Here is a 13,643-nt window from a genome sequence, read left to right on the forward strand (position 1 = left end):
TCAGCTTAGAATTTCTCCTGTCAGGTAAAACAATGCATTAAAACCTTCTTATCACAAGTCATTTGAAGAGGAAGCATTTTTATTTCATGATGAATTAAAGAGTCACAAATTCTATGAACATCTGACAGCTCCAAAAACCTTAAAAGGTAAATATTAATTTATACTGGTTGTAACGTTGTTACATGTTGGTGCAGCTAATACTGTAGAGCCCTGTCACAGCAATGACAACAAAATAATTCCACACAAAAACTACATTAAACCACTAAATGTGTTGTAAGACCAGGATACAGACACTCAAAAATGTATCACTTTTTTTTTTCACAAAATAGTGAAGCAGCCTTACATGTATTTTAGGACTGAATAATATACTGGCAGTTTGTAGCTTTCCAACAGATTACAAATTTGAGAAAAAACAAAAAAAGGCATAAAAACAAAACGAACAAAAAAAAAACAACTAAAACTCAGATGAAAGGAGGTAAAAGGCTGATCCGACAGAACCATTCATTAAAAAAATAACATTACGAAAATAAAACTTTGCAGTACCTTGACTCCAATGGTATGTTGGATTACTTTAGATCAGGGATGCCAAACTCATAATAGTTCAAGGCCCCCATATGAACCAGTTTGATCTAAAGTGGGCCACAGATTCAGAACAATTTTATCATCAATGGTGCCCTAGATTTTAATACCACTTTACTTAAAAATAATCCTGATTTTGTAACCAATTTTTGTGTAAAAGTAAGTTCCACAATTTGCAAATAAAAGTGAATGCATTCATGTGATATAAACACAGAAAAACTGCAAACCCTTTAGAATATTGCAGAGTTTTGTTAAATTAGTGAATTCAAGATATATACAACTGGATTATTTGGTAATTTACTTGTCATTTTTACTGTCTCCTGCGGTACCGGATTGGATGCTCCAAAGGGCCAGTTTTGGCCCACGGGCCTCGAGTTTGACACAGTGTGCTTTATATCATTTCATTTTAAAGTAGGGTTTTTATTTTGACAACAAAACAAAGTTGCAGCCTCAGGCACAATATGAAGTGATTATTATGATCATTTTGGTGCTTCTATTTCCTTCAAACATACTTCACCTAAGCATCTGCTTTGTTTGTGTGATAAGAAACAGGAGCATCATTAACAGTATAACTGTGCCAAGACTAAGTAAACTGATTTCTATAGCTCATGAATCGACAACAATCGAAACAGTTACACCTTACCTTGATCTCCTAAACCCAGGACTTCTAAAACTAATGTAAAGACACCAGTGCACCTTAGGATGTGATGGCAGTAAATATTCTTGCACTTTTTTGTTTTTAGGCATGTGTGGAAGACTTCATCATGCTAATTGTATGAATAAAAAAAACTCTAGACATTTCAAAAAGGCTAGCTAAAAGCTAAAAATGTGTCTTTGAGACATAATGCTCTGTGAAAAATAGAAATTCAAGTAAAGTGTAATAAATGAGCTAATGGAAAGTCTATTGAGGAAATTAGAAGTTGTAAGTTAACAAATCCCAAGCTTGTAAAAAGTAAGAAGAAAGTTCTTGTCAGTTTGGCAACTTTAACTTTTATAGAAAAGTCTCCAACACCAGTATGATTCACAAACCAGTCCACCCACTCCACCCACAGGCATTACTGTCCTGAGAAATAGGATCCCTCCCGGCTGTGAGTTTGAAGATGCCTTTTGATTTTGTCCGAGCGGCTGAAGCACTTTCCACACACGGGGCAGCTGTACGGTTTCTCTCCAGTGTGGATCCTCATGTGTACCTTCAGGTGAGCCATCTGTGTGAAACCCTTTCCACAGATCTGGCAGCGAAATGGCTTTTCCCCAGTGTGACTGCGCTGGTGCTCCTGGAGTCTGCCGGAGGAGCTGCAGCATTTCCCACAGACGCCGCAGCGGTACGGCTTCTCCCGAGTGTGCACTTGTACGTGCACGTGCAAATGACCAACGTGACTGAATGCTTCGCCACAAACTTTACAGCAGAAGGTCGACATGTGGGCTTGCAGAGGAGATTTTTGATGAGGACATTCCACAGCATTGGTCCCTTGGTTACGCATATGAGAGCCCTGCCCTCTATTCAGACCAGTTCCTGGTCCTTTGGGGCCAATCATTGGCCCACTGTTATCTACCCCAATGATGTCTATGTTATTCTCGTTGGAGCAGTTTGGGTTGACTGGTGCAAGGGGCTGAGTGTTACTGTTGGAGGTGGTGGAGCCTCTATGGCCGCCTCCACTTTCTGCCTTTATGTGCCTCGAGGGGCCTCGAGGACCTGGATCCCTGTCTCTGTTCTCTACACCTTGATTTTGAGGTATATTTGAGGGGTGGGGCCCTTCCTGAGGGTATTCATTTTGAACACGGGAGGGAGTGAAAATATTCTCTGATGTGCTGCAGGAGCCGTGTCCCCGGAGCTGGTCCTGCCCCTGGTTCAAACGTGGATCTCTCTTGTCCTTGATCTGAATTGGAATGCGCTCTTCGTGTCCCATACTGGGGCTCCACTCACGTCTCGGATGCTCACCATCTTCTTCATTCAAGAGTGACATTGATGGACGATCTGCGAAGAGAAAAAAATACTAAAATGCTCAGCCACTTGTTTGTGTGAAGGTAATTAATGGCTCTTTAAAGTGAACAGAAAGTTGCAGAAAGGACTTCAAATGTGTATCAAATAAATAAAGATGCAGTTGTGAAATCTTACACTTTAAGCAAATAATCAATCTCTGTTTTTCCATGAGCTTAGAAACTGTTTCTATGGTCAAAATATCAAGATTTTTTTTAAGCTACAGTATATAAAAAAATGACATCGCCAATAAATGACATGATTTTATTTTAAAGCCTATTTTTAGTTCAAATAATAGTTTTTGGAAGTTGGGTTTCAAACTGAAACCTAGACCTGCCCTGAAAATGTTTGTTAAAAAAAGATAAATAAAACCCATGTGGTAGTTTGTTAAAGGTATTTTAACCCAGATTTATATTTCTGATAGGACTTTTTTGGAAAAATTATATTGAGTTGTATATTCTGTATTGCCATTGTGACCAAAACAATATTGAGATGTTTGGTGCATATCGCCCATCCCTAGAAATATTTCTCCCTTCACATATTATGGAAACCTATGGAAGCCCGTTTCCGCCACTAAAAAAAAAAAATCACCAAGTAAAGTCATAATTATGAGTTAGTAAAGTCATAATTATGAGTTAGTAAAGTCATAATTATGAGATAGAAAGACATAATTATGAGATAGAAAGTCATAATTATGAGTAAGTAAAGTCATAATTATGAGTTAGTAAAGTCATAATTATGAGATAGAAAGTCATAATTATGAGATACTTAAACACATTTACAGCAGCTTGTTCATGTGGTGAGCTGACACTGAGAGATGGCTGAAATGACTATCGAAGACTACGTTAGACGGGGCTTTACAAATGATGAAATACTTTGTTTGTTTGCAAATTCACATAGAAATATGCTGAGTAAACGCACCCTTGAAAAGATACTATGCAAAAAGAGGCTCTGGCCTCGAAAGGATAAAACTCATGTGGCTGAAGTAGCTCAGTTTATTGAACAACAAATGGAGATTTCTGGTCAGTGCCATGGGTACAGATGGATGTACCAAAACATTTTCTATCTCATAATTATGACTTTACTAACTCATAATTATGACTTTCTAACTCATAATTATGACTTTCCTTGGTGATTTTTTTTTTTTAGTGGAGAAACAGGCTTCCATAGAGGCCCGTTTCCGCCACTGTGAGAGAGCCCATCAAACACAATCCTGGCTCTGATTGGTTCTTTTTGCTTGGTTGCGGTGTATTCTGGCAATCTGCTAAAGGCTGCAGGAGCAGCAGGGAAGACTCAATGAGTCTGTTTTTTTCCACACAAACTACTAGTTTCATGTAAAGCTGTCCTTCCAGAGTGACAGCTTTAGCAAATATGACAAAAAGTCACTTTTATAAGAGTTGCAGACTGCACCTTTAATTAAGAGTGTATGTATAAGTAATTTATTTATAAAGCGCTTTTTGCAGATAAAATCACAAAGTGCTGTACAGAGCTGTGATGAAAATAAAAGTGCAACATCAAAATAGAATAATAAAACATGGGTGCATATACATCACAACAGCAGCATCATAAAAAGATAACAAACATTTAAAGTCCAGTTAACTAAAAGCTTTGCTGAAAAGTGTTAAGTTAAGTTAAGTTCCCGGAGAGACTGGTGTAGGTTATTCCAGAGTCTGGGTGCCACAGCCTGGAACACCAGGTCTCCTCTGGTTTTAAATTTAGTTTTTGGGATCTTTAGGAGACCCTGACCTGAAAACCGAAGGCTTCGCCTAGAAAGAATGGGGGTGATTTGGGATGTCTGGGAGCACCGGTTAAAAATCTGGCTGCAGCATTCTGTAGGATCTGGAGTCTGTTTAGGGTTGACTTATTAAAACAAGTAAAAACAGAATTACAATAGTCAATGCGTGATGATATAAACGCGTGTATGACCAGTTAGAGATCTGATTTTGATAACAGATGCCTCACTTCAGAGATATTTCTCAGGTGTTAAAAACAGTTTTTAGTCCGTTGACGATAGTGTCCCTCCAAAGACATTGCTTGATCAAGGCTGGTTTTAACAGATGAGCCCAGATCACTTAAGGAGTTTGTCTCTTTTTATCAGGACCAATGATCAGAGTTTCTGTTTTGTTTGAATTTATCTGGAGATAATTTGATGACAACCAGTTTTTGATACAGGATATCTAAGAACTCAGATAAAAAGTGAAACTCTGAGTCATTAAAGGAGCAGTACAACTGGATATCGTCAGCATAAAAATGATAAGACACATTTTTAAAACCACGGATCAACCGACCAAGAGGCATCAGATACAATAAAACAGGCCCCAGAACAGCTCCCTGGGCTACTCCACATGACAGGTTAAACATATTAGACATTACATCATTAATAGCAACATTAAAAGTTATTCCATTTATATAAGAGGTAAACCACTGGATAACAGGACCAGAAAACCCCATCTCAGATTTTAGTCAATCGACCAGTATACTATAAACTACTGTGTCAAAGGCAGCTCTCAGATTAAGTAAAACCAAAATTGTGTACCGACCAAAGTCAGCGGCCATCATCACATCACTGGAAACTTTCAGAAGAGCAATTTCAGTGGAGTGGATTGGCCTAAAACCAGATTGATATTTATCATAAAAATCATGAAGGGAAGCTTAGATATGGGCCGGTAGTTTATAGGCTCCCCTGGATCAAGATTGGGTTTTACTATCGCATGTTTAAAGAACCTGGGGACCGAGCCAGATAAAACTGAGAAGTTTATCAATTTTACCACCCAAGGACCAACAAAATCAAAAATATTTAAGAGCAGGGAAATAGGAACAATGTCTACAGTGCTCGATGAAGGTTTCATCTTTCCTACTAAAACCTGAACCTGCTCATACTTCCAGGTGAGATGAGGCAAAATGGCTCCTTGCAGAGTAAAGGTTGCAGACCCCTGACCAGTGGAAGACGGTTAGGAGACCCCACTATAGAGCTGGACCTTCTGAATTGAATTCCATGGGATGAAGCAATGCAGATGCTAAGTTGGTTATGCTACTGTTAAAACAGAATACATGTAACCTGTTAATATGCTTTGCTGTTTTTTAAAAAAAAAAATTATATAAAAGAAATGACCTGTTATTTCAGCCACTGCGTGTTGCAGAAAAACTTAATATTGTCACTAAAACCTGAAAACATTTTGCAAACATCTCAAGTCACTGTCAATCTTTACTTCATACAAAACTACGGTACGCCAGTTAAGTCAGCATGCATGCCTATGCTATACACCCCGTCCTCGTTCAAAAAAAAGGGTGCAACCAAATTCTGTGCTGGTGTGACCAACTTTCTCACTTGGTCGCACCAGTGGAAAAGTTAGTGTAGAGCCCTGACTATGATGGTGGTTGCCCATCTCTGTCCTATATTAAACTATACCTTAATTTTAAGGCTAAGTATAATGTGTTATTTAATATAACAACAGACATTACTAACATTATTTACACACAATTAGGAGTGTAACTGGAGCACATTACTTTTTTCTGATGTTTTGTGTGGAACAACCTAACCCTCAAAATTGTGTTGTAACCCATCCCTAAACCTAATCCTAATCCTAAAACGCTAGGTACTGTTGGTACTACTGGTACTTCGGTAACTGTACAAATAGCACTGGAGGGTTGTCCGTACGGGAACCGTACAAATAGACACTTTCAATATTTTAATAGGTTGTGACCTTTGAACAATTAAAATGGCAAGTTCGTAATACGTATGACTCTTAAAACTAAAGTTAGTTTTACGACTTTATATTGAGAAACACTTAAAGTAAGTCTTAAATCAGGTGCAGCTAACTCTGACTAGTAAATGTATTTATATTCGGCCAACACTACGTATTTACCTTTAACAGCATCAACTCTGGCAACTTGTGTGATTGACAACATTTTAGCCAAACGTCACAAGCGCGATTTATAGCAGAACACACACTAACGAAATGTGTTAGTGTGTGTTCAAACACAGCAAACAAGTGTTGTGTTTGCTGTGTGAGTGTGGTAAACTGTGCGTGTGTTGTGTTCGCTGCTGTTATCGGCAGCGAACACGTTAATGAAAAGTAACACTTTAGTGTAGTCACTGCTGTAACTTTAGTCCAGACTGAGTGCTGACTGGCTCGCCCACGAACAAAGGTTGCTAATGTGTTAGCAACTGCACAACAGAAGCAGTCGTTCATCGCAGCTAGCCTGCAGCTAACGCCATAACTCGTTCCAGAGTGGTTGAGTAAAATTAGCGTGTGTTTATTTTTGCTGTAGTGTTTATTGTGTCCAGTGCAGCCTCACTGGCAGTCCTTCACACAACCCGGTAGACCTTCAGCTAACCTGGCCATATCTCGATCCCTGCGTCCCGCAGCCTTCGCCTCAGATGGTCGTTCTCCCGCTCCCTGATAGCTATTTCCTCCTGGTACTCCAGTATCGTGTCCTCCACAGACTTGTAAATCTCTTGCGCGGCTAACATAAGGCGCTCAGTCAGAAAAACATTTAAAAATTGCAGTTTAGTCATTTTGGGGTGGTCTCATGAGCGCCTGCTACCATCCAAAACGGACCAAAAATAGGATGCTGGGCTCGTTCACGTGACCTGGTCTCGTTCCTTATCTTTCTCTGCCAAAGTGAACTAGATAGATTTAGATTATACCTTATTCATTCACTCTGAACTAATCGCAGAACCACCCAAATCATGTTTTCTACATCACATCTTTGACTCAAAGACAATATCATTATTTGCAGACTTGAATTTGTTTTTCAAAGTAGTTAAACGAATACATAGACACATTATATCACAGAATAATAATAATTAAATATATGTATTGTTTTCTGCACGTTCCTTGTGTACCTTTTACGTTTATATTTTTGGGTGAACATTTAATTAAATTTAATTAAACATATTTAAATACAATTTCAAATTTTGTGTCAGCTTTAAACAAGCAGGAAACCTCGAAATAATGAATCAAAAGCTACTTCGACCCCGTATGCTTTCATTATCTCGTTGGTTTTCCACGTCGGTAGGGGGCGCCTTGTCTGTAAAGTCTCTACACAGCAGACCGGAAGTCACTGCCTACTGAGCAGCACTGTCTGTGCGTTCCACCACGTGTGAGATTCACTCACTGATCCACGATGAAGCGACCAAGTGAGTTAAATTTGTTACTACTGTATTAATGAGGGTTGTTTTCAATATATCCACTGTTTTAACACCTAAATGATGGTTAATTTCATGAATTACGCGTAGCTTCAGTCCTTGGTTAAGACCACCTGCTTTAGATACCTAAACTAGGCCTTTTAGCATTATTTTTTTTTATTCTTTCAGAGCTAAAGAAGGCGAGTAAGAGGGTCTCATGTGGCAAACGGTACAAAATACAAAAGAAGGTGGGTGTTTTCTTGTTGGTGATAACATGTTACTGTTAATGAAATAAAAATTCAGTCTCATTGTTTTCTTTTCAAAAACTGCAATAGTCGTCCTGAAGCTGATTCTGCTGTGTTTAAGGTCCGAGAGCACAACAAAAAGTTGAGGCGAGAGGCAAAGAAGAAAGGAGTGAAGAAAAGACCCAAGAAGGACCCCGGGGTGCCCAACAGCGCTCCTTTTAGAGAAGAGGTGCTCAGAGAGGCCGAGCAGAGGAGGCTCCAGGTCGGTCTATCATCATCTCACTTCCCTATTTAGCTTAAAACATACAGCATTTCAACCCAATTCTGCTCATAAAGAGCAGATTTGTTTTACACAAGCCATTGCTTCCAGTGGTACACCAGTAGTTTGTAACTTTAGTGCAAAGATGTATGACGGCGTATTAGGGCCACATTGAAATAAAAATCAATCTGAGCAGTATGAGATTAAAGTTGTATTATTTTGATAAATACTTAATTTTATGAGAATTAATTTGCAATTGTATTAGATTAAAGTTGTATTAATCTTCTAAGAATAGATCCATAATTTTGAGAATAAAGCCTTATTTTCAAAAAAAAAACTCATCATTACGAGTAAAGTGTTCAGAATTCCCTGTTTAAGTGAACGCAACTAACACAGATAACCCTGAAGTTAAGCACTTTCAGCCAGTTCATCCCCCACAAGAGGATTTTAGCTCCAAATCAGTCTTTTTTTTATTTTCACCAGGGTTGGTGATGATGGGCCAAAAGGCTGTGTTTTATCATGTGTGAAACCTAAAATATAATCTCACTAAATGCTCCACATTCTCCATTACGCACGAATGACCACAACAGACAATATCCTGTTTTTTTTTTTCATTTTATTGTCATAAAATTACAACTTTCGTCTGGAAATTTTACAACTTTAATCTTGAAATTTTGTGATTTTAATCTAAAAAAACAATGGTTTTATTAAAATATGACTGTCTAAAAATACCAACTTTATTCTCGAAATATTACAGCTTTAAAGCCACACAGCGGACTTTGTGACCTAAAGAATTAATGCATATGAGTTATTTTAAATGATTCTTCAGGCCATTATACAGGACTTGACAGTATCAATGCTCTGAGCGGGGCTGCCCTCTTGAAATGCCGCCCATGTAAGTTTGGAGGAGATGGACTGTCTTTGGCCAGGTCATGTGACCTGGAGAATGTATCACTTTACGACAGTCACGTGACCACATGCTCTAATATACTCATGGAGCTAAGGCCCTTTTTTTTTTTTTTTTTTTTAAGAAATGTATCTGGTTTCAGTGAGTTAAATGAAGATGCAGCGCAATGGAATGTATTTTTAGGCAGTTAAATTACATAATTTTATTGAATTTAGATTGAGCCTTTGGGGTTGCTAGTGAGGTGCTTATTCTTATCAAATGTTTTATCTTGCAGATTGAAGAACAAATTGAGAAAAAAAGACAAACTAAAATAGAGGAGCGAGCCAAGAAAAGAAAAGCTGACACAGAAGCAAAAAGCAAAGAAGCAGAACCCAAATCCAAGAAGGCCCGTAAGGACAAAAACCTTAGAAAAGAAAGGGCCATGAATAGGAACTCTAAGCAGCACCTCTGTGCTGAATTGAACAAGGTAAATCTACACAGCTTTGTTGTACATTTTTGATTAGTGGCTTCATGCGTCTCAATTGATGTCTTCTCGCTCAGGTGATTGATAAATCTGATGTGGTGATTGAAGTGCTTGATGCTCGTGATCCTATGGGGTACAGATGTCCACAGTTGGAGAAAGCAGTTCTGCAGCAAGAAGGAAACAAGAAATTACTTTTGCTGTTGAATAAAATTGGTAAGTTGGTGTTTAAGCTGCTTTATTGAACTGCATACACATGCTGTGTAGCTTGTTTAACGCATGATTTATTAGGGATGTAACGATTAATCGTAAGGCAGTTAAAAATCGATTCATAAATATCAAGGTTCACATCGATGCTGTGAAAATTGAATCGCAGTACTTGTCTTAACCAGCAGAGGGCGCTATCCAGAAGTCATGGTGGCGGGCGAAATCTGCTAATACTTTCTTTCTGGCCGCCTTCTACTCTTAAACATATTCATAAATGATTCCTTACCACTTTAGCACCAAAAGAATATCTGTAATATTACGTGAATATCTGTAAAAGTCACGCTTTTCTATTAGCTCTGTCTGCCAGCATAGCATCTCTTCTTCACTGCACTTAGCTGCATCCCAACCGACCACTGGGTTACCATCGCCCTCTGCTGGTTCAAACAAATATCTGACGCAAATACAGTGCAGACTGTTTTTTTTTTTTTTTTTTAAGGTCCAATTGGTAAGTCACAAAATACATTTTCAGTTGCACTTTTAAAAAGAAAAATAACTATTATGCAGTTTTGTATTGTTTACTATGAACCAGAATTTAAATGAATAGGCTTCTTCATTTGTTTTATTCAAGATTTATTTTTAGTTAAATTGCATTGTTTGAATAGTTCATCAAGGGATTCTTTTGACAATGAAAAATAAAAGGAAAATAGTACAGTAATGAATCGTGAGAGAATCGTATCGGGAGTTGAGTGAATCGTTACATCCCTATGATTTATTGATATTTGCACCCGTGTGTAATGTGTTGCAGATCTGGTCCCAAAGGAAAATGTGGAGAAATGGATACAGTGTTTAGGAAAAGAGTTTCCTGTTGTCGCTTTTAAAGCGTCAATGCAGATGCAGGATAAAACAGTGGTGGGTACGAACTTTGCTTTGACTTGGTTTGTGGTTTTATGATTGTTGAGAAATAATCAAAGAGGAAAAGTTAAGATTACAACTTTTTAATAGGTGCTGATACCTTTACAGTTTCATAAATCTGGTTTTAACTTGCTTTTACAGAGAAGTCCAATAATGGTTGAAAAACATTGTTGGGTTTTTTACTTTTAAAAGTACTTCTACAAATCTATTCAAGTATCTTGTTTTGCGGAGGCCTGAGAAGGTTAAACAGCTTTTGTTGTGCTGTTGTAACTGGTTATAACCTCCAAAAGTAATAAACAAACCACCCAGCCTTGTCTCTCTGTCCTAACACAGAGCAGATTTGTGGTGTTTGTTGGTCATGTTTAAGCCTCTAAATAATAGTATTAATAGACACAATAGATAGCAACTGTAAGAATAAATGCTCCGCATTGTTTTTTAATTTTTGAAATCTTTCTCCACTAGCAAGCCAAAAAGCGTCGATTAGCTGCCTCCAATGAACTGTTGAACCTGGGCAGAGCAGCAGTCTGCTTTGGGAGCTCCAGTCTAACTGAGCTGCTCACAAACTACACAACGAACACGCAACGTGAAGACGTGCTCAGAGTCGGTGTCGTCGGTAACCACACATTTACCACACAATGTTTTTAGTAATGATTAGCAAAGCTCCTTCATAACAATACTCCAGCCGAAAGGTTTCAAAGTATAAAATCTAAATGTTCTTTTGTCCTCAGGCTTTCCCAATGTAGGTAAGAGCAGTGTCATTAACAGCCTGAAGGGAGTGGTGGCGTGCCCTGTTGGTGCAACCAGAGGCATTACTAAGTAAGCACGGCTCACTTGCATTTTTCTTTTTCTTTTTTTTTTTTAATTATTAGCATAAACCATTGCTTTCTCTACCCCCTCTCCTCTCAGATCTATGCAGGAGGTGTGCATATCAAAGACTTTAAAGCTTATCGACAGCCCCGGTGTTATAGTGTCACGATCCAACCCCGCAACCTCCATAGCTCTGAGGTGCCTGCAGGAGGAGGAGGGCCATGAAAGTGTGATTGAGGATGTAACCACTTTAATTAATCAGTGTGACAAGACCCAGGTAGGCAGGAAGCTAACATGCTGTGTTAGATTGAATTCTGAGATGTTAATAATCATGTCTTTTGTTTCATTGTTACAGATCATCCTTCAGTATACCATTGCAGACTACAGAAACCCTTTAGAGTTCTTGATGCTGTTTGCTAAGAAACGTGGTTTTCTGAACAAAGGAGGAGTTCCTGACACACAGCGAGCAGCTTCTACTTTCCTATCTCACTGGACAGGGTGAGTGTTTCTCAGTGAGCTGAGGGAAGAACAGCTGGGTTAGTGATTTTAAATGGAAATGAGGACAAAACGCACACCTGGATGTGACTTCATGAAGACTTCTAATCCAACTCTGATCCAAACAGTTCAAATTTCGAACACACACATGTGTAATAACAACTTTTAAACAAAGCCTCTGTTTGTCTGTCTCCTCAGAGCCAAACTAAGTTATCACAGTAAAGTGCCAGAGGAGTGCACATTTCCATCTTACCTGTCTGACACTGTGGTGACAGAAATGAAGAGGAGCTGGGATCTGATCAAACTGAAAGTGGGAAATGAGGAAGTCCTGAAAGGTATTGGTGTTTAATTTTTGTTTAAATTGTAACCAACTAGAGTTCCTGGACGTTTTTGTTTTCCTGCTTCACTGAAAACTCTGTTTTCTTTAGGAATTAAATTTCCTTCTCCAGCCAGGAGTCTCAGTTTCACCTCTAACGGTCCAACAGCAGGTCTGCTAACCGTGGCAGAAATCCCTGTTGAAAATCCTGCTGCAGCAGCCACAGAGGAAGTCGTAGAGCAGAATGAGAACAAGGTGAGTTGAGCTAAAAACACATTACAATCACATTTTTGGGAAATGAGGAAAATAATGGAAAGTCTGATTGTTACATGGAGACCTCAGATCCAACTCTGATCCAGCTGACTGCACTGTGTGTGTGTGTGTGTGGGTTTTTATATTGAATATAACTGGGAAGTATCTGCTTGTTTTGTAGCCAGAACAGTCTGTGCAGGACTTGTCTGAGATGCTGCAGAAAAAGCCCCTTTCAGGTAAACAATATACCTAAATATGATGTACCAATCAAAACGTATTTTGACCAGAAATGTTTTCCTTGCAGAAACGATGAGCCATGTGCTGGTTCCGTCAGTCCCCGTGGACATCAGCCTCACAACAGCAGTGACAGACGATATCTATGATTTCAACACTGATTTCAACTAAGTTAGAGCTTCAGTCCGTTTCCACTAAAACATTTGTCCAGTGTTTAGATTACATCTGCTTTGACTTGTTTTGGCAGTTTTAAATCCAGTGGCTTTTCCTCTTCCGCCAAACCTTTATCAATGGCACTTTTAAACACGCCGACTACTTCCTGACAAACATTTCCATTTGAATTGTCTATACATTCTAATGATGTTCCAATATGTTTAGTCAGTGAGGATTATTGTAAATAATCTATTTGCATGTGAATAAAAGTCTAAATTTGGAGTTTATTCTTGAGTTAAAAAAGTACAGACCTAAAAACCATTTTATTAAAGATTTGTTTAATTTCATATACAAGAAAAACGTTTTGCAACAAGATGAGCACTTTTCGGTCATTTAACATGAAAGGTCAAATATCAATTCTGGGAGCAGAAGAAATAATTTGCTTTAAATGAAACATTTTTTGATTTAATGACCATTGATTTCTAAACTTTAGATAACTGAAGTTAAATAATAAAAGTTCCTGATTTAAGATGCTCTAAAAAAAAGTTTCCACAGGAAATACAATACTGAGGTAAGAACATGTCTGCATAAAAGTAACAATAAAAATGACCAATTTAACGGTATTGAAATATCAAAAGTTTAAAATGCCCTTTAACACTAATGGTACATTGAAAAATGCAGACAGTAGAACTTATGCATGTCTTTATG

General features: G+C 38.3%; 2 protein-coding genes and 2 non-coding genes across 4 annotated transcripts; 3 read left to right on the forward strand and 1 right to left on the reverse strand.

Annotated features, from left to right (window-relative positions):
- Positions 1-978: 978 nt before the first annotated feature.
- On the reverse strand, positions 979-7,162 carry LOC114463398 (zinc finger and SCAN domain-containing protein 22-like). Its single transcript, XM_028446939.1, has 2 exons — positions 6,896-7,162; positions 979-2,554 (listed from the first exon to the last, which is right to left on the reverse strand). The coding sequence occupies exons 1-2, from the start codon at positions 7,074-7,076 to the stop codon at positions 1,635-1,637; spliced, it is 1,101 nt and encodes a 366-aa protein (XP_028302740.1). The 5' UTR covers positions 7,077-7,162; the 3' UTR covers positions 979-1,634.
- Positions 7,068-13,222, forward strand: gnl3 (G protein nucleolar 3). The gene is made up of 14 exons (XM_028446937.1): positions 7,068-7,700; positions 7,878-7,936; positions 8,055-8,195; positions 9,374-9,565; positions 9,640-9,775; positions 10,572-10,675; positions 11,141-11,291; positions 11,407-11,494; positions 11,585-11,762; positions 11,841-11,983; positions 12,179-12,315; positions 12,409-12,551; positions 12,730-12,784; positions 12,853-13,222. The coding sequence occupies exons 1-14, from the start codon at positions 7,688-7,690 to the stop codon at positions 12,951-12,953; spliced, it is 1,641 nt and encodes a 546-aa protein (XP_028302738.1). The 5' UTR covers positions 7,068-7,687; the 3' UTR covers positions 12,954-13,222.
- On the forward strand, positions 10,905-11,021 carry LOC114464146 (small nucleolar RNA SNORA47). The gene has a single exon (XR_003674170.1). It is a non-coding gene; the product is annotated as a small nucleolar RNA SNORA47 (small nucleolar RNA).
- LOC114464143 (small nucleolar RNA SNORD19) lies at positions 12,589-12,662 on the forward strand. The gene has a single exon (XR_003674167.1). It is a non-coding gene; the product is annotated as a small nucleolar RNA SNORD19 (small nucleolar RNA).
- Positions 13,223-13,643: the final 421 nt, after the last annotated feature.

Source organism: Gouania willdenowi, chromosome 5 (assembly GCF_900634775.1).
Source record: "Gouania willdenowi chromosome 5, fGouWil2.1, whole genome shotgun sequence".
Classification (NCBI taxonomy): domain Eukaryota; kingdom Metazoa; phylum Chordata; class Actinopteri; order Blenniiformes; family Gobiesocidae; genus Gouania; species Gouania willdenowi.